The following is a 21,536-nucleotide window of genomic DNA, read 5'->3' as shown; positions in this document are numbered from 1 at the left end:
ACAAAGTGGTGACGTGGCTGCCCAGTACTCACATACCCGCTGGCAGCAGTCCCGGAACAGCAGGAGAAATGATGACGTGGCATTGTCCGTACTGCCCCCACAAAACGCGGCGCAATCCACAGCAGCAGCATACAGAAAAGCAGTGTACGGACTGCAGCGGCAGATTTTGGGCTGCTTTTTGGCTACGTAGAAATCTACGCAATGCTTGGGAAAAAGCTACGCAAGGAGTTGCTTTAATTTTTACAAGCAAAGCTTGTGAGAGGAAAAAATTAAAGATGCTTTATTTTGAAGGCTTTTGATTTTGAAGATTTTGGGCTCTGCTTTTAGCATCCCTTGTAAACCTATTTAATAGTGGCTTGGGCTCTCACTTCTCAGAGCATCTGGACGCAGAGTCTGAGAGCGAGTCCCGACCACTCCCTTGTACTTTGAGTTGCGGATTAATACAAAAAGAAATACCAAAAGGGGCACCAATCTTTGGGGCCAGCATCTCTAGGCACGGAACTCCGCCGGGCCAGTGTCGGATCAATTGTGAACTGTGAACTGTTTTGAAGTGAATTCTTGTGGTGTCGCGGTAGATTCTCGACTTGGAGTGTCCAAGTCTATTACAGTGGTATCAGAGCACGGCAGATTTCTCTTCTACCGGGAAATCCGATCCTTTTTACGCAGCACCTATGGCTTCAAGCAGAGATCAGTCGACTTCCTCTGCATCTGGAGATGCAGGAAGAGATCACGACGAAGATTCACGCAAGGAGTATGGCCCATCTCGTCCTACTCAGGCGGAGCTCGAAGAGATGGAGCGTCGACGACTGATCGACGATGCAACAAAGATGATGCTAAATTTTGCGAAGGACCCGAAATTTGCAAAATTTATGAGCCAGACCTCCTTCGACGAGGTGCACTCACAGTGGCGGCAAACCACAGAACCACCCTCAAACCGGCATTGAAGAAACCTCCTACTCCAAGGATGTATACAGAGCAAGAATTAGAAGAGGTGGTTGATGCACGAATTTCTCAACTTTTTGACGAGCAGAACAAAGCAGAAAAGCACGACAAAAAGCAGAAGAAAGGAACTAACTTCCCAGGTTATTTGGGTCGTCAGTCTACATTTGCATCGGCAAGAAAGCAAAAGAAGCGTGTTCGATTTGAAGGAGTACCCAATTCTTCTTCTTCTTCTTATGCTGAGAGTCCTCATAGCTCCTCAAACTCAAGCGCAAAAGACAGAAAAGGCAAAAAGCAAAGCTTCGGAAAGAGCAAGAAAAAGGCAAAGAAGCCTAAATCTCGCCCAGTTGTTGACAGTTCTACAGAGGACTCGTCTTTGGATACTTCACACTCTGACGACAGCAGCTTTTATGCAAAGAAGAAGAAATTTTTATAAAGCCAACTAGTATGACTTTCTAGAAGATAAAAGCAAGACAGTCCGAGAGTTTAAAGAAGGTGGACAGTCGATTAAATTTGACACGTTTTCTGGTTATAGAGATGCTTCGAAGGCTTTGGCTTTCATACAGCAGTTTAACATAGCTTGCTCGGGAAGGCGTTACTCAGAGCACTCCAAGATTCGGAGGGCTACCTCAAGGGAAATGCTCGAACTTGGTGGTCCACGCTTCTATTGAACAAGACAACGCCAGTTAAATGGCTGAAATTTAAAAGGCTTTTTATTTCTTCTTGGTTGACTCAAGAGTATGAACGCGACATATAAACTGCTTGGAACTGTCTTCGGATGACCAAGAAGGATACATTGGACGCATATTGCGAGAGATTCAAAGAACAGATTGAGCGGTTTACCTTGGGACTTCCTACAGAGATCCGAGATCACTCTTAGAGCAAAAGTCAGATTCCATACAGGAACTGATGAGTCATGCGAAACGGGGTTTTGCCATTCACTCAGGCAGTTTGACCTACCCCACATATGAAATCATGACGCAAAGGACCGAACAGACTTCAAAAAATGAAAGTAGAAAGAGGAAGAGCAACCTAGAAAAGAAAGAAAAGGATGCACGACCCACACTCACTCCTCAAGAGAGAGCTCTTTACATCAAAGAGGGGAAGTGCTTTGGATGCGGAGAAACTGGGCACATCTCCGGGAAGTGCCCTAAAAAGGCACCAAAAGAACAGAATGACAAGGATGAAGACAAGCCTGAAGGTCCGAGAGCAGCTGAGGAACGTGGACGAAAAGGCAAGATGAAAATAGGACTGGTTCCAGATTGCATGGGTACTGACCCTAGCACGATTGATGAGAGTACAGAACTTTGTCGAGCTTAGGGCAAAGTGAAAGACCACGAAGCCCTGATCTTCTTTGATGGAGGAGCAAAGGCCAACTTCATTTCACATGAATTGACGGCGCGGCTGGAGACCACACCCGATCCGATGGGACCACTAGCAGATGCAGTTCTAGCAACACCTGGCAAGGACGTAGCCATTACACCTGTCATTGGCAAGCTTCGGTTGCATTGTCAGGGGTATTTGGGGCATGAGGACTTCTACATAATGCCTTTGGAAGGTTGTGATGTCCTCTTGGGAATTCCTTGGTACCACAAGAACAACGTCGTGGTCGATTATCGGGCGAGAAAAGCGACTTTGACCACATAGAAGGGTGGAACCATTGTACTTGATGTAAAACTTAAGGGCCAGTCTGCCCTATGGTATCGGCTTTGGCCATTTCAAATTTAATGAAATCCAGTCTGTTTGTTTACTCGATCTTCTTGAGAGAGATGAATGATGAGAATAGGACCAATATACCTGAACTTGATAAAGAACGCCAAGATTTTCTCCACACTCATGCCGATTGCTTCTCAGAGGGCCTGCTAGGCAAGTTACCACCCGATCGTCCTGAGGATCATACCATTGATCTGATACCTGGAAGCACACCACCGAACCCGCCACCTTACCGTGCGAGGCGGGCCCAGAACCAAGAAATTATGAACCAAGTGAAAGACCTCTTGAAAAAGGGTCTTGTCCAACCTAGTACTTCACCGTACTGCTCTCCAGTGTTGTTGGTTTTGAAGAAAGACAGATCTTGGAAAATGTGCATCGATTATAGAGCTCTCAACAAAATCACCATCAAGAACAGATTTCCGATTCCTAGGATCGATGATATTCTTGACCGACTATAGGGATCCTCGTACTTTAGGAGGATCGATTTGAAGAGTGGATATCATCAAATCCGAATCGCGTCGGCAGATGTCTACAAGTCAGCCTTTCGGACGACTTTTGGGTTATTTGAGTTTTTGGTGATGCCTTATGGCCTAACCAATGCTCCTACGACATTTAACCGGATGATGGACAGGATTTTTCGAGAGTACAGACTATTTGTTGGCACTTTCTTCAGAGAAGACAAAAGACGCGGAGTGGCGTTTTCATCAATAAAGACTAGGCTAGGTCCATTTCAAGCTTGCTCTCGTCTTTCAGTCTGTCAGGGCATGCCGTGTTATCATTTTGTTACATCCTCCCTCTCCCCATTAAGAAGACTAATCGCCGTCGACTTTAAAAGAAAATTCTTCAGTAGACACTAACTCCATGCACACTAGCCAATGACAGTCCATCCCCACAAGACAACACATTCATAAAGCATGCATTAGCACACATCCTAATCCTCGCCAAATTTTGAATGGTAGTCTACAATCATTTAGTTCACATTGAACATTCATATCCTGATCCACACTAAATTTTGGATAGCAATCACAGTCACAACTAGGTCCTCACACGAATTCAAATGCTAACAATCTATCTAGTCATCTCTTTGGACTTGTCATCATGAAACATAAATTTTCCTTTAAGTAATGTGTAGCCATCCTGTCCATGGGCCATCAAGCGGAACCATTCTAAAAGAAGCCACCCTTACAAAGGTATCCCAAAACCATTGGTTGCATGACAGAAGAAAGTTTGTCTTCTTCATCCTCAAGTGGGTCCATGCCGTCAAAACCCATGCTTCATGCAGCTGTCATCTCTTAGGAAGTAAATAACAGTTTGAATCCCACCCACAACCGTGGTGCCTGTCCATGTCGCAATAAGGTAGACAACCACTGTTGAGCATTCCACTTTATAAAATAGGCTTCTTCTCCAAATCTAGGACGCCTCGTGAAGCCTTGATAAAATGTCAAATCTCCCACTTTGGCCCCCTTCTTTGTAATCCTATTGTTCGTACGGATCATACACACCAAGTCATAGAGGTGTGTGCCTTATGCGCCCAAGGTCGTAACAAAAATCCCCTTCGCACATGCTAGTGTTCCCACCCGGTGGAATCCATAAGGGTATCCTGGCATGCCACACATATTGCCACACATCCCTCCATCTTTGCTCAAAAAGCGCCGAAGGACCTGCACCATACAGCACAAAAGCACCTAGACCTGCTCCATAAGGATAGACTTCCATTGGAGGCATCACAAACTCGCTCTTGCCTGCCATCTCTAAAAACATAGGATTCCTTCCTAGAAATCCTGAGAATGGTGGCAAAAGTGCTAAAAGCACGTAAAACATCTACTACCTTTTACTTGCACCCGGAAAGTCATTTGATTTCATAACCGATGCCCAACATGCAGTCCACTGCTAAATCAGTGAGCCTGCCACATCATCAGCCACGTCCATACAGTCTACCACCTCAGCACCCATGAATTCTGGCATGATTTGCAGGCTGTTGCACTGTACTTGGGGTCTTTCAGTTCGGGTGTGGCACAGCTTGACTCTTCCTGACTTGCTTCTGCTCCAATGCGAGCATGCCACACCTCATCACTTTGTGACATATAGCCCCACCCCCCCACTCCCCGAGGATAAAATAAGGGTGATTGTCCTCGACAAACATAAAACACTTTCTTCAATAGACAATGACTCCAAGCAGACATGCTAATGACCATCCCCACAAAACAGTAAGCATTCACTAGCACATATCTTAATCCTTACCAAATTTTGGAATACGGTCTACAATCACATAGTTAACATTGAATATTCATATCCTAATCCACACTGAAGTTTGGATAACAACCAGAGTCACATCTTGGTCCTTGTTAGACTTCAAATGCTAACAATCTATCTTGTCACCTCATCCAGGCCTTTTTGAACTTTGTACGAAACTCTTGATGCACCAGAATCAAGTCAATAGTGAAATTTCTCAAGACAAAATGTTGCAACCATTCTTTTCATACAAGTCTTCACACAAAATATCGTCAGCCACAAGAATAACCATAAAACTTCCATTCCTAATCTTGTTCTATAATGGAAAGTGCAGTGGCTATCCTTTGGCAACACACATTGCCCCAAACGCAACAACTGAATATTTGTTGAGCTCTATACAAACAAGCTTCTCACATCTAAAGATTCAAAGACAAGGTCTTTTCTACACAGACCTATTTGCCAAGTCGTCCCCATCCAATCCAGCCTTCCAAGAACTCCATGACTCCCCTCAATAGAAATCCAGAGTCGCAAGTCTGAGGCCTGGTGGCACCCTGGCCACACAAAAGCCTTAAAAGCAACTTAAAAATCACAAGTTATTTTTTAGAAGTGCTAAAAGCACATAAAACGTCTGATATCTTTTACAAGCGCAGAAAAATCACCTGAAAGTCATAAGCTTTCATAATTGATGGCCAAAAAGCAGTCCATCACTAAATCAACTAAGTCAACATTACCTGTACAAATCATAGTTACCCGGAACGGGCACGGAAACGGGGAATGCGAACGGGAACGGGTCCGGAATGGGACGGGAACAGGGAGGAGCGGGGGGCGGAACGGGAACGGGGTCGGAACGGTCCACCTAAAGTAAGGCTTGAATTACCTCCATTCAGCTTAGTCCCAGATAAACTCCTGAACAACCACAAAACTGCCCCCAAATCTGCCTCCTAACTTGCCCTCAAACTGCACCAAATATGTTCCCCGAATAGTCCCAAATCTGCCTCCAAAAGCCCACTTTTTTCCCCCAAATGCCTAGTTTTGCCCATTTCGCCCCGCGTTTCGCCGCTCCGCCTCGTTCCCCCCATTTCGGAACACCATTCCAGTTACACCCCGTTCCGGAACGGTGTTCCGTTCCCATCTCCGTTTTGGGAACGAAACTCATCCAGAACGCCGTTCATGGCATGACAGCCGTCTCCCAATTCCTCTTAGTGGACAGTGGACTTGTGACCAGTATGGTCGAAACTCTAGTTGGGACCACCGTATCCGTATCGGAGTTTCCCATAACTATGACATTGTCTACATTCTTACTTTTCTGGACCCAAAAAAAAACAAAAAATCAAAGTGCAAAGCTGATTCTTCTAATGGCAAGTCCTTTTTGCTATCCTTCTCAAACTTGCAACAAAAACCTTTGAGATAAGAGACTTCATTTCGAAATGAAGGTTCTCGCCGACTTCAATTCCATACATAAATTTGTAAAGTTCAAAGCTGTAGTAACCTTGACAAGATTGCTTCCACAAGAAACAATATAAGCTCCATCAGCTGCGTACTCCACAGCTTGAATCTGTTCAAGCAAAACAAGGAGGAGTATGTAATTGATGAAACTATTAAGCTTAATTTTTTTCCAGTGTATACACAGGCCATCACACACTAGGTAACAAAACCCCACATATCCAGGATATTTGATAGCCATACCTGACAATTATGTCCAGCCAGTTCCAACGCTTTCCCCGACAAAAGATCATAAATCAAGAGCTCATTTGGTGCCTGCACAAACAAGCAGCAGCCATCAACATTAACATAAGGCTGTATGTAAAAATAAAGAACTTGCATAGTTAAAAAGGATGGATTCAAATTCAGCATCTTAACCTTAAAGAAAAACTTTGGCTCTTTTGCAAGCCTATATCATCTAACCAAAACATTGCGCATGGGCTGCCTGGAAGCCATGAGCAGGCAGCAGTAACTGGTGAGTTTTTCGAGAATTTGGGCCCTAGACACGCGCGCACCAGTGCTAGCCAGTTGAGGAGGTCAGACGGTTCATTTGCTACAGAGCCAGAGGATATGTGTGCAGTTGCTACTGACTTTTACAGAGACCTACATTCAGCTGAGCCTCAGTCAGAGAGCCAAGATGCATGCAGCGAGCAGGTGTGGGCACAGATGCCTGGTTTGGTCACTGACGAGATGCGTCAGAGTCTTGAGCTGCCCCTCCAGCTAGAGGAGATTCACGAAGCTCTCATGGCACTGCCACGCGGCAGTTGCCCAGGTGAGGATGCCTGACAGTTTGAGCGAGGGATTAATCTTTCTTATCCCATTGGACGAGATTGAGTACCACTATTCTCAACTCAACCTACAAAATTTTGGCGAAGGCTCCGAGTTTGAGAATTCAGCCACTGCTAGAGAGCATCATACATCGGACGCAGACAGGCTTTGTCAAGGAGCCTAGCATCCTTGACAACATCTTCACTTTCTGGGAGGCGACGGCCCTGGCTCATTTCAGGGGAGAGGACCTAGTTGTACTGCTTCTCGACTTTAAGAAGGCGTACGACAGAGTGGATTGGGATTTCCTGGAGGGCACTCTACTTTGGTTGGGGTTCTCAGATGCTTGGATCCGCGGGGTGTCAGCTCTTTACAGGCGGGCTCACAGTCAGGTGCTTTTGGTAGGGGGAAGAGGGGATCGTTTTTTGCTCACCCGACCGGTTAGGCAGGGATGCCCTCTTGCCCCCTTCCTGTTTTTCTTCTACACTGAGGCGATGAGCAGATTTTTGACTTCCCTGGAGGTGGGACTGTAAGGCTTACAACTACCCATCAGGGTGAGAGGAGCTTCTCGACACAGAGTTTGCAGACGATTCAGGCTCGTACTTGGAGGGCCGACAGGCCAACCTACACAGGTGTGAGCAGGCTCTTGAGGTGATTTGTTGTGCGTGAGGAGCATTGATCAAGTGAAGGAAGACAGTGGCTTTTTGGGTTGGCAACGCTCCCACGCCAAAGTGGTTGCCAAGTGAGGGTTTTAGGTGGATTCCCCCTTGGGACACCTGACAATATCTGGGTTGTCAGGTTGGCTTGGACTTGACACCAGAGCAGCAGATCGCTCCTCTCCTCCTGTCTATTCGGAGGAAACTACTGCATTGGAGCTCAGCGCGGCTCTCTTTGGCTGGCAAGGGAGCAGTAGCCAACCAGGTGCTCCTGGCTACTATGTGGTACATTACATCTTGCTGGATTTTCTCTAGCTCTTGCATCAACCAGCTGAAGAGGTTGATCAAGAACTTTTTGTGGTCAAGGCCTGGTACATAGTCGGCTCGGGCCAAGGTTTCCTGGCAGGTTATCACACTACCTTGTTCCCAGGGAGGGTTGGGGATCATAGACCCATCACGGCAGAGTAGAGCCCTCCTTGGGAAGTTGGTGATCAGAGGTCTTCTTCCAGGTGGGGAGCCCTGGAAGGAGCTGTTGTTGCAACGGATTAGCGCCAGAGTCCCTCACACGAGGGGCCCTTGGAGTCCTTCCACAGTGGGTTTTCACAGAGATGTGCAGAGTCGGCTTGAGTAGGAGGTGGGAGGATCGGTCTGCAGTGAGCCTACTGTGGGCTTGGGAGCAGTTGAGGGGTGGCCTGGAGCAACACCAGCCCACTTGCATTGAGGAGCGCCTGAGACCATTAGTGCTGAACCATTTAGTCCACACCCAGCACGGCCACATGATTGGGTGTCACAAACTGATGACGTGGCATGACCAATAAGTTGTTCCAACTTATGGAGAACTGATTCACGTTGCTGACGTGGCACGCTATATGGACGTCCGCGACACACGCTGCTAACGTGGCGTGACTTTACGATTTCCGCGAGCAGCGCTGGCTGTTTTTGGGCCTCTTACTTTTTAGTTTTCATGCTTTTGGGACTCTGCTTTTGGCATCCCTTGTAAGAATAAATTAATAGAAGGGTAGTCTCATTTCTCAAAGCATCTAGACCCAGAGTCTGAGAGCAAGCACCCCTGGGAGTTGTACTTTGCTCAAAAAAGAAATATCGAAAGGAGCATTAGTCTTTGGGGCCAATCTCTCTTGGCACGGAACTACACCGGGCCATGTCGACTCTTGAATTGTGAAGTGTTTTGAAGTGAATCTCTTTTGTGTCGCGACAAAATCTAGACTTGGGGTGTCCAAGTTTGTTACAGTGGTATCAGAGCACGGCCGATTTCTCTTCTACCGGGAAATCCGATCCTTCTTCTCGCGGCACCTATGGATTCCGAAAAGAATCAGTCGACCTCTTCTACCACCGCTAAGGCGAGAGGAGGCAATACGGAAAATTCAAGCAACTTAGCAGAGACTGTACCGACCACCCCGGCCCACACAGTACGAACTTCTGGAGATGCAACGACGACAGTAGGTTGACGAGTGCACAAAGCAGATGCTTCAGTTTGCTAAGGATCCCCAGTATGCAAAATTTTTGACCCAGCAGTCGATGGCTGAAGTGCATACCTAGTGGCACAAAGCCACCGAGCCACCAATCAAACCGGCAATCAAGAAGCCTCCTACTCCAAGGATGTTCACTGAAGAACTCCATGATGTGGTCTAGACGTAAATCAGTCAGCTTTTAGACACGAAGAGGCAATGGAACAAGCGCAAGAAGGGGACTGACTACCCCGGATACTTGGGCGGTCAATCTTCTTTTGCATCTGCACAAAAACAGAAGAAGTGTGTGCATTTGAAAGGATTATCCAATTCTTCTTCCTCTTCTTCTGACAGTTCTTCTAGCTCTTCCTCTTCTGACTCGGGCGAGGAGGACAGTAAGGGCAAGAAGAGAAGCAAGAAACAAATTTTTGGAAAGAACAAGAAAAAGGCAAAGAAGATCAGATTCTGTCCAGTTTTTGATAGTTCTACGGAGGAGTCATCCTCTGACAGTTCGGACTCCGATGACCACATGTTTTATGCAAAGAAGAAACACTTTTACAGAGCCAACCAGTATGATTTCCTCGAAGATAAGAGCAAGAAGACAAAGGAATTTAAAAAGGGTGGACAATCAATAAAATTTGAATCCTTTTCTAGATTCCGAGATGCTCTGAGGCTTTAGCTTTCATTCAATAGTTTGACATAGCCTTCTTTGGAGGGCATTACTCAGAGCACTCCAAGATCAGGAGGGCAGCATCCTTTTTAAAGGGAAATGCTCGAACATGGTGGTCCACTCTTCTTTTAAGGAAAGAAGCTCCGACCAAGTGGTTGAAGTTCAAATGGCTCTTCATTTCTTCTTGGTTGACCCAAGAGTATAAACGAGATGTGAGAACCTCTTGGAACCATCTTCGGATGACCAAGGGTGACACTTTAAACGCATATTGTGGGAGGTTTTGGGATTCTTTTCTACCGACCTCTTCGTTTAAAAAGGTCACTTTCAAAGATCGGATTAAGCCGTTTTGTTGCGGACTCCCTACAGAGATCCGAGATTATTGCCTTGAACAAAAATCTGAGTCTATACAAAAACTAATGGGACATGCGAAACGGGGATTCTCGATACATTCGAAATCTTCACCCTACTGTTCTCCGGTTCTATTGGTACTAAAGAAAGACGGATCTTGGAGGATGTGCATTGACTATAGAGCTCTCAATAAAATCACTATCAAGAACAAATTCCCGATTCCCAGGATCGAAGATATTCTTGACAGACTTCAGGGATCCTCTTGTTCCAGCAGGATTGATTTGAAAAGCGGATGACATCACATCAGAATCGCTCCGCGAGATGTCTACAAGACAGCCTTACAGACAAGCTTTGCTTTATACGAATTTTTGGTGATGCCTTTTGGACTTATCAATGCTCCAGCAATTTTCAACCGAGAGCATCGATCTTTTGTAGGCACTTTCTTTGATGATATTATAGTTTTCTCCAAGGATGAAGCAGAGCATCGACACCATCTGCTACAGGTCTTTCAGGCATTGAGTGATCACAAATTGGTTATTAATGCCAAAAAGAGCAAGCTTTTCTTGCCAGAGATACATGTCCTTGGACACATCGTCTCAGCAGCAAGAGTACAAATGGACCCAGCCAAAATTGAGACTATCCGCTATTGGCCAGACTTGAAGAATGTTCATGAAGTGAGAAGCTTTTTGGGCTTGTGTGCTTACTACTAGCGGTTCATTTGGAAGTTTGCAGAGGTAGCTTCGCCTTTGTACTTATTGACCCAGAAAGGAGTCCCTTTCTCGGAGACCGACACAGGTGATTCCCTTTCAGACACTTAAGGAAAAAATGACTACTGGACCAGTGTTGGCTTTGCCAAAATTGCAAAAGCCATTCGAAGTATATTGTGATGCTTGTGGTCGTAGTCTGGGAGCGGTCTTGATGCAAGAAGGCCATGTGATCACTTATGAAAGCAAAATGTTTTCAAGGCCAGAATTGGTAGCACAGATTTATGAGAAAGAGCTATTGGCAGTGATCCATGCTCTTACTCAGTGGCGACATTATCTACTCGGAGCCGATTTCACGGTCTTTACTGATCCTCAGTGTTTACGCTACTTCTTGTCACAGAAGCAGCTTTTGGAAGAGCAGATGTGGTGGACTAACATCTTGTCACAGTTTAACTTCCAGATTGCCCATGTTCACGGACAGAAAAACTTAGTGGCAGATGCGTTGTCTCGGAAGCCCCTTGTCTTGGCTATTTCCGCAATCCATCATAGAAGCTTCGAGTATATGGTTGACCAGTAGGCCATCGATCTGGATTTTACCGATGTTTTTACTCAAATATAGAATGGGGAGATAGTGCTAGGATATTCCATACAGGATGGCTACTTGATGAAGAAAACAATGGTGTGTGTTACACAGCCAGTGAGGGAAATGGAGAAAAAAATTGCCTTTGGTGGAATTTGCCTACAATAACACAATTCACTCTTCGAGTGGGAATTCGCCATTTGAGATAATTGAAGGTGCTCAGAAGGTTCCACCCTTTCTCAGCACTAAAGACAAGATTTTTGAAGCCGACCAGTACACGAGGGACTTGGACACTGCTTTTGCCAAGGTCTGCGAGGCTTTAGAGAAGTCTCAAGAACGACATAAGAAGGCAGTAGATCGACATTTACGATTTGAGAAGGCACGCCTACGGAAACGAAAGGGAAAGGAGCGGCTTTTTCCGAAGCTTAGCATGAGGTATTATGGCCCTTTCCAGATTAAAAAAAAGATAAATGATGTCTCCTTTCGACTCGAGCTGCCCGATACCTGGAAGATTCACAATGCATTCCATGTCAATCTCTTGAAACCTTTCAAAGGTGAGGGTGTCAGTTCGTGGGGAGCCTGATGAGCAACCCGAAGTGGAAGAGAGCGAGGAGATACTCGTTCCTGAACAAATTTTGGCACAGAAGGAAAGAAAGATGAAAGGTAAAGTGATTTGGTAATTCTTAGTTAAATTCAAGAACTATCCCACATTAGATGCGAAGTGGATGGAGGAGGAGGGACTAGCAGATACTCCTCAGATTTTGGAACTTTACCTTGAAGCATTCGGTTTAGCTACGTCTACTTCGATAGATCGCCCAGATCAGCAAGGTTGAATATGGTGCAGAGGGATTGCACAAGAGGTGAGTCGCTTTGCTCCTTTGTCACAGATTACCTCGATTGCATAGAGTCACTGATGTCCCCTTTGGGTTTCAGGGATACTGCTGGGCTGACAGTATTCTGTTGTATGACCTTATGAAACGGAATCCCTGAAATTGAATATAAATGATTTGTACTCTCTCATGTGACTTGTTTGAGTGCAGGAACTGAAAGACGAAATGACTACAGCATTTCGGTCTCATAGATCTCTATAGACATGATCGCAATAAGGATTAGTTAATCCGGCATCAATGAGGTCCGGGATGGATCTAGATGCAGTTACTAAATATGTTGTTGGCAGTCATGGTCTGAGATTTGGAATGAATTTTCTTTGATTGATTTGTCATGTGATGTCCTGTGATGTCATGTGCAGTGATGTGACTGCCGTCTTTGTACAAGTGCTAGATGTGTCGTGTCTAGTGCATCGGTACTTAGAGTCAGTGTCTACTGAAATGGTTTATGGCCTCTGTCTGTTTTGCAAGCGTAATCGGGGGCGATCACAATTCTTTCAAGAGGGGGGTACGTCACAAACTTATGACGTGGCATGACCAATAAGTTGTTCCAACATATGGACAACTGCCGAGGGGCCACGGGGACACCTAGGCATTAAAAAATTGTGCAAGATCTGCTGACGTGGCTAATGTACGGACGCCCGCAATTCACGCTACTGACGTGGCAGGCTATACTGTCGTCTACGAGACTGACGTTGCTTTGACATGGCATGACTGTACGGATTTGATTTCCACGAGCAGCGCTAGCTGTTTTTGGGCCTTTTGCTTTTGAGTTTACATGCTTTTGGGGCTCTGTTTTGGCATCCCTTGCACCTGGACGTAGAGTCTCAAAGCGAACACCCGCGGGAGTTGTACTTTCCTCAAAGATTAATATAAAAAGAAATACCGAAAGGGGCCCCAATCTTTGGGGCCAATCTCTCTTAGCACAGAACTACGCTCGGCCGTGTCGACTCGTGAATTGTGAAGTGTTTTGAAGTGAATCTCTTTTGTGTCATGACAGAATCTAGACCTGGAGTGTCCAAGTTTGTTACATTGGGAGCCATCCACATGTCTCTTGGGGCCCCGTGGCAGAGGGGCCAGCCCGCTCCATTGGGGACTGGCTACAGTTTAGACGTCTTCTAGAGGAGCTTCAGAGCACACAATTGCAGGGCATGAGAGGGGCAAAGAGCATGTGTCAGGACATTGCAGAGGCTCTACCAGCAAATTGGCTCATCCCTTTAGAACCGTCAGCCCCTCGCTGGATGGGGGTCTTCACGTGAATGGAGGTCCTCATAGCCGTGAGGGCCAGCTCAGATTCACGCTCTTGCTTGTTCCTTGAGGTACAAAGAGAGGGGCGGGATTCAGCGGGAGGACCTGTGTCATCGACCCCAACCCTGTTGCCTTAGAGATAGGATACTGGCCGCATTGGGCATGGGAGAGCCAGCCTCACACACGACTACAGTGGGACCCAGGTGAGTGGTTTTGGCGAGACTCCTTTGCCCCAACTGACCACCCAGGGACCCCCTTTTTTCAGTACACAGCTCGGCTGGGGCACTACATACTGACAGCTCGGAGAGAGGCTCGACCTCTTGCAATGTCGGAATGTCCCACTGCCAATAGGAGGGCCTAACGGCAGAGTTTTTAGCAGACTTTTGTGAGCAGCCCACAACCGAGGTGAGTTACTTTGTTCCAGTGGCTGGAGGCACACAGAGCGACGGCAGTTGGGAGTTGGCTGGTGCACAATGGCCTCTCGGCAGCATGTGAGGCTTGCAGCCATCCACTTGAGAGACAGCGACATTGTCTGTGGGATTGCCCCATGGCACGCAGGTGTGGCTTCCGATCCTGCGACTGATGCCTGCACTTTCTTTTGTTCATTAGTACACTTGGGGAGGTTGCTGCCTGGTCCACCCTATCAGGCCCAGCGATGCCTTTCGAGATGGCTTCAGTCAACAGGATGATTGTGATACAGGATGGCAGACCTACACTACAGCCAGACACAGAGATTATCCCTCACGGGTGGAGCAAGGATAGAGAGAGGTGTTGGGAGCTCATTTCCGGCTTGACACTTTGGTTCATTTGGAGAGCCCGCTGCTTCCGCATTTTTGAGGCTCATTGTGTTCCTCCGGCAGAGACTGTTCGCCACCTTTGGCTAGAGCTGGTTTACAAACTAAGGGGCCAGTTCGAGCAGCTCCAAGGTAGCTCTGACTGCATGCCGGAGCGCCGGGAGGCTTTTCTCAGATTGTGGCAGCCTGGACCATTTTTCACCATGGTTCAAGGAGTGCCCCGATGGCAGTACAGACCACAGTGTGGCTTTTTCCCCCACCTATCTCATGATTTAGCCTTTGTATATATATTTCTTTTCCGTTGGGAGAGTCTCCCCATTTGCTGATGTAGCCCTCTGTTTCAGGGGCAGTTTGTAGCCCACTGGGCAGGTTTGTCAACTCATGAAGGATCTTTTTCTGGGGGAAAAAAAAATACTGAAAGGGGCTGTCTTTGGGGCCATTGTCATTCGAGAGTGGAACTCCGCCACTCCACGTCTCTCCCGTGGATTCTTTCTTACCTCAAAGAGTTGGTATGGCAAGGAGTGTGTAGAGACGATTGCATAGCTTTAGAGGGATCTTCTCCTAGGTCATTGACAGTCTCGGATAGCCTTCCGGCACCTTGTGCAACGGAAGACGCTCAGAAGAGGCTTCTCCACTTCTTGACCATATTCTGACACTCAGAGCCATCATTGAGGAGGGTAGGGCACATGGGAGACGGATTTATTGTAGCTTTGTGAATTTCCGCAAAGCATTTGACATGGTGCCCAGAGCCAAAATGATGGGTAGACTACAGGAGATTGGAGTGCCCATTGAGTTGATTTGGGGGATCATGGCTCTATACAGATCACTAGTGAGACATGTACGCACTCCAGAGGGAATATCTAATTTGGTTCACTCCACTACTAGAGTGAAACAAAGTTGTCCATTGTCCCCTACTCTATTTGGTATGTATATAGATAAGGTTTCTAATTACATTGACAGAGGGTGACAAAGGTACCCAGCTGGCAGGGACATGGATTCCATTGTTGCTATATGTTGCTGATATTCCGAAGGGTATGCAACGACATTTGAATGCATTACATAGCTTTACGGAGGATTGTTTTGGTAAAACCAAGGTTATGGTGTTTAACACCATACCGTAGCGGATCAGGAGATCAGCACCTACATTCACTTATGGTCGGGAGACTGTGGAGTACACACATGCATACACTTATCTTAAGGTCGTCTTCACCTGGCCAGGGTTTTCTTCGAAAAGAACAGCAGAGACTACACTAACCAAAGCATTTGCGGCCTTGGGAGGAATGGAGAGGATGTGTTCATAGGTTCAGTTCCAGAAATCCCGAACAAAGTTCTGGCTCTTTGATACCTTGGTAGCTATGCTCTATGGGATTCAGGTTTGGGAACCCTCCATGGGTCGGAATGGGCAGAGAGGTATGGAGAGGCCCTTGGAATCTATGATCTCACGGCTGATAAGAGCCAAGGCCTCCGTGCCGCACGAGGTCATTAGAACAAAGTTAGCAACTCTCCCCTATTACCAGATCATTCTCCTTTATGTACAGCTTATGGGATAATACCAGAGACAGATATGCCAGATTGGCCCTTGAGTCCTCCAGACAGTTAGCTTTCCATGGGGACATATCATGCTGGTATGCACAAACGTCATCGTGGTTCCAGATACAAGGCTTCAGCATGGACAGCTTGCCTCCCTTCCAGTACCCCCTTGATGCACCTCATTGTCTCTTACACGGGTGGAGATTACTAGACTCATTCACTAGGACTTGAGCCAGTTGGACACCAGGAGGACATGGATGGATAGAGCCAACACAAGAGTTGGACACGAAGATGGCTTTCTATAGAGAGCATCTTCTCCAACTCGCAAGGGATGGGTTTGTGATTCGACCCTACTATATGGATACACATCTATCTCATGGGTTACGGTGTGCCATTGGTCAGATACGAACATCTTCACACGAGCTTGAGATCGAGACAACTAGATTCAGAGGGATACCAATAGCCAGCAAGATAAGCTGCCTATGCCATACAGAGCCAGAGATAGATACACATTATATATGTCAGTGCACACTGTATTACGAGATACCGGGTCACTTCCATTGTCTATTCAAGGAAGGCTTCGCACCCTTCTTCAGAGTCGTGAGCTATCAGGACCAGAAATGTCTTGGACTATATCTACTTGAGTTACACAGACACAAAGATAGTTTACTGAGGAGACCTGGAGAGAGACAATTCCAAAGACAGATTACTGATTTCTTCACACCAGACACTCGACAGATAGAGGAGCAACCACCGCTGCAAAGCTCAGCTCATACTCACACCCTCGGTACTCTCATTGACCAAGCATTGAAGCTAGGGAGATTGAGACGCCCACGACTAAGCAGAGAAGCTTCACAGCATGGACGAAGACTACAACAGAGGATTTGACCATACTATCTCGACATCCAGACTACAGATGATGATGGATACATCACCCATTGTATCTTTCTCTTGTATTGGGCACCCATTGTATCAATGATTACACATACCCCACACATTTCCAGCTACTAGCACTTCTAGATTCACTTTAGTATCTCTTTTTTGCACTCAAACATGGTACCAGATTCACACGTTTGTAACGGATTGGTCTCATAGGTCATTTTAGCCTTTTGAAGACCTTAATATATCATTTCATTTCGTCTCTCTCTCTCTCTCTCTCTCTCTCTCTCTCTCTCTCTCGTGAGTGGAAGGTCTAACACAAGCTTCCTATCCATCTATCCCTCTTTCTCCCTCTCCCTCTCCTATTGCGGTTCTCAAACATGAAGAAGTAATATGGTAAGGACCACCCTCTGGAGAATGCCATTCGAAAATGCAAAGAAGAAATGTGCGAGACCATTAACAAGATTAATTGAAATCTCCTAGGCACAATAAAGACACTCGACGAATGCGTGTCAGTCCAGGAAAGCACGATCATCGCATTACTCAAGAAGCTTGCAGACGTGCGATCATGCAACACACAAAAAGAAAGAGCTTCAACTATCACGGGGACGGGCACCATGTGACACCAGAAAAGAAAAGACTGAACGACTTAACTTCAAATAACACTGAACTAAAAGAGATGCACAACACACGAGACGGGGAGTGGCGGAGTTCCACCGCGAGAGCACTGACCCCAAACCTTGGCGCCCCTTTCGGTATTTCTTTATATTGCTTGAACTCAGTACAATGCCGGTACTCCAAGCTCTGCACCTTCAAGTAGAAGCATGCCAAAGACTGAGCCCTCTGCACATGTTTAAAGGCCCTTGGCCTATGAAAAGCACTTACATGAAAAGCTTCAAACTCAAAAGCATCTGGTCCCAAAAACTTGCCTACAAACCTGCCAACGCAAATAACGAAAATCCGTACAAGTGCCACGTCAGCGCAGCTAGTGTAAAACGCGGAATTCCGTATCGTCTGCCACATCAGCAATCCAACGTGAATTGCGGTCATCCGGACACCTAACACGTCATCAGCAGCTTACGCAAGAGTGTGAGTGTGTGTGGTCATCCTGCTTTAATTTAATATCTTTAGGTTCCCTGGGCCCCATCAGACGAGGTCCCATAAGTTGGTAGGAATTCTTCTTCTTCTACTTCTTCTTGGGGTTTAGGCCCCTCGGCCGGGATCTGCAGGTTGGCTTTGTTCTTCAGTGACTTGACACGTCAGCAATTTGTGACATATCCCCTTCTTGAACGAAAGTTATCGTCCTCAACTATAGCATATCTGCAAAACAACTCAAGTTAGCTCCAAAAATTTATGAGGGTCATTCCGAGGGAGATTTCGAGGGACAATCAAATTTCTCACTCCAGATTGGAGCCCTTGATATCTGTCACAATATGGTGACATGGCATGACCACTCGCGGACAGAGCTGATGACGTGGCAGAAAGCTGTACGGACAGGCAGCTTGGATTTCACGTTGACAAATGCCGTCTGGCAATAGTACGAATTTCTTGGATTTGTGCTAACTGCTCACGTGGTATGGATTTTCGTAAATTGTGTTGAGTGCTTTTTCTAGCAGACTTTTGACCAGGATAATTTTGGAACTTTTTCTTTTAAATTTGCACCCCTTTTAAGAATAAATAAGCCTGAGGGGTCTCACTCTTCAAGGCATCTGGACGCAGAGTCTGAGAGTAGAGGACCCCTTCGGGTGTTGTACTTTGCTCAAGCATTAATAAAATAAAGAAATACCAAAAGGGCCGCCAGGTTTTGGGGCCAATACCTTTGGGCACGGAACTACGCAAGGCCGAGTCGACTCAAGTTTTCAAGTTGTGAAGTATTTTAAGTGATTCTCTCGTGTGTCATGTCGGATTCTCGTCTTGGGGTGACCAAGATTGTGACAACGAGACATCCATGCAGGTCTGCTGTCATAAACATATAACATGGCATGACCACCCGGTCAAACTATACGGACATAGGCTGACATGGCAAGCGACGTGGTGGAATCCCGAAAACTGCGCTGACATGCTGGCATGGCAAACAATACGGCCTTCCGTAATTCGCACTGACAGATGGGGACGTGGCAGCTTGTAGTACGAATTTCTGCAAATTGCGCTGCCTGCTTTTCTGCCACATTTTGGAGCCATAAGCTTTTGGGACTTTTTGCTTTTGAGTTAGAAGCTTTTGCCATAGTCACAAGGGACGCGTCCGAGGAGTCGGGACAAGAGACAGGGGAGGGGCTCAAATGGATTTTTAGTGTAAAAAAGAGGACGGGACGACAAGTCGGGAAAAGTGGGGACAGGAAAACCCAAAAATAGGCATCCCCAGTAAGAATAAATAGACCCTTGGGAGGCTCACTCTGCAGATCATCTGGACGTAGAGTGAGAGCAGAGGTCCCTCGGGTGTTGTACTTTGCCATTAATATAAAAAGAAATGTTGAAAGGGTGCAGACTTTGGGGCCAATACTGTAACAAACTGCTAACGTGTCAAAGCCTAAAGAATGGAGCCAACTTACAGATGTGGCCGAGGGGCCTAAACCCTAAGAAGAAGAAGTAACAGAAGAAGTCCTACCAGCTTATGGGGGCCCCGTTCGATGGGGCCCCAAGTGACATAAAGGAAGAAAATAAAGCACGACCCGGACACACGCAAAAACTGATGACGTGGTAGATTTCCGAAAATTGCGCTAGCATGATGAAGTGGCACGCTGTATGGATTTCCACGTTTTGCGTTGGCTGCTTACGTGGCAAGCTATACGGATTTCAGTAAATTACGTTGGCAGCTTTTGGCATTGCTTTTTGGACTAGACGCTTTTGAGTTTTAAAGGATTTTTATTGTAACTGCTTTTTAGGCCAAGGGCCTTTAAATATGAGGCTAGGGCTCATTCTCTAGCATGCTTACTGGAGAAGGTGCAGAGTCTGGAGTACCGCCTTGTACTGTGTTGATGCAATATAAAGAAATACCGAAAGGGGCGCCAAGGTTTGGGGCCAATACTCTCTGGGGTGGAATTCCGCCACTCTCTCTCTCTCTCTCTCTCTCTCTCTCTCTCTCTCTCTCTCTCTCTCTCTCTCTCTCTCTCAGTTCAGTTGTTATTTTAAGTACTTACAGTTGTTCAGTCTGTTCTTTTCTATTGGCACGTGGTACCCGCCTTGTGACAGTGGTATCAGAGCATCAGGCGTGTGCTTTTCTGAAAGCATACCGGTCCTACAAACGAGCAGACAAAGCTATTGGAATTCTATCCTCCAACCCGGACTTATTAGGCACTCCCACCCTTACTTCATCGCGCATCAAGCGCTCGCGTCTTCACCGCTCATGTCTTACAAGGCATATGCCATTAAGATCACTTGCGAAGAAGGATCCGATATTTGTTTCGAGTCACTTTTTCTCAAAAGCAGTGCCATGCAGATGTTGATGTCTATAGCTACCAAGTCGCACACTCCAAGTACTTAGCAAGCTTTCAAGAAAAAAAAATTGTCCGCAGTTATATGGTTTCTGACATCTTCCTTCTGACGGGAGCAAAGCGAACCCCGAACCTCCGACGGCCTCTAAAACGCCGGGGACCGAATGGCGCGCCTCCAGCCTGTCATGGTAAAGCAAACAGGGGGCACCACCTAGCTTCACCGGCTAGGACGCAAACAACACACCACCATAACCAAGTTTTCATCCAAGAGAGATGGATGCTTGGGAGTAATGATGAAGAGGAAAGGGAATGAGATCAAGTGAGAGAGAGAGAGAGAGAGAGAGAGAGAGAGAGAGAGAGAGAGAGTGAGGGAGGGGATATAGCGGCTTAGTACTTAGGCACCACAAAAGGATGGCGAATCCGCACACCCTTCACACATACACAAGCTCACTCCAAACACAAGACTAGGTGGCGATTCCGCACACCTCACATGGGCAAACCATTGCAAGAAAACATACTCACAAAACCTCAAGCTTTATTTAGAGAATAAGGCGATGAAATGGGGAGCATAGGGTAGGGGAATGAGAAGGGAGAGCGTGGTAAAGCACATGGCGAATAGGTGGGAGTTGGTGGCGAAGACTCGCACGAGGGTTATGGCCATCATCCTTCATTTAGTTTCCCTTCATCTTCCATAGCCCAAGGGTGTAGAGGTCATGCTCAAGACGAGCATGGTGATTGCGGTGATGGTGATGGTGTGGGTGTGTGTGTGTGCACTAGGCACACACAGTGCATAGTGTGTACTTTGGTGATGGTGTGTGTGTTTAGTGTGATGGTGACCCCTCTTTATATAGGGGAGGAGGGGGGAGAAATTTTAGAATTTAGAAATGAAGAAATCATTATCTACATAGGCCATGTGACTGTGGGCCCCACTTGTCTGACTGTGTGTATATGTGCCAAAACAGCAGTCTCATGAGAGAGAGACTAAGAGAGAGAGATGGGTTGATGAAAAAAAGTGAGAGGTGACATGAAGAATAAAGTAATTACAAGAGGGGAGAGAGGGGAGTGTGTTCAGAGGTGAATCTGTGTGCAGATGTGTGTGAACACAAGAAAAATCAGGTAACCACTGGGTGGGGATGGGTCTATGGGCACCTTTTTCAGTGAAATTGAGTGTGTGTGAGTGTGGGGGAGGTTATTTAGCTACAAGACAAGAGA

General features: G+C 46.5%; 1 protein-coding gene across 2 annotated transcripts in view; it reads right to left on the bottom strand.

Moving 5' to 3' along the window:
• Nucleotides 1-21,536, bottom strand: part of LOC147434900 (ribonucleoside-diphosphate reductase subunit beta) — a 194,258-nt gene that overhangs the window by 69,434 nt on the left and 103,288 nt on the right. For both annotated transcript variants that reach the window (XR_015185398.1, XM_086491290.1), the window contains exons 10-11: nt 6,571-6,642; nt 6,374-6,439 (exon numbers count right to left, since the gene is read on the bottom strand). Coding sequence is in view for 1 of the 2 variants with exons in the window: in XM_086491290.1 (XP_086347416.1) it covers nt 6,374-6,439; nt 6,571-6,642 (138 nt within the window). In the remaining variant the exon portion in view is untranslated. The remainder of the gene's footprint in view (nt 1-6,373; nt 6,440-6,570; nt 6,643-21,536) is intronic.

The sequence above is a fragment of the Adiantum capillus-veneris genome, chromosome 19 (assembly GCF_014529385.1).
Source record: "Adiantum capillus-veneris isolate H3 chromosome 19, ASM1452938v2, whole genome shotgun sequence".
NCBI classification, from domain to species: domain Eukaryota; kingdom Viridiplantae; phylum Streptophyta; class Polypodiopsida; order Polypodiales; family Pteridaceae; genus Adiantum; species Adiantum capillus-veneris.
The sequence above is the reverse complement of the archived record's forward strand: the minus strand, read 5'-3'. Positions and strand labels throughout refer to the sequence as shown.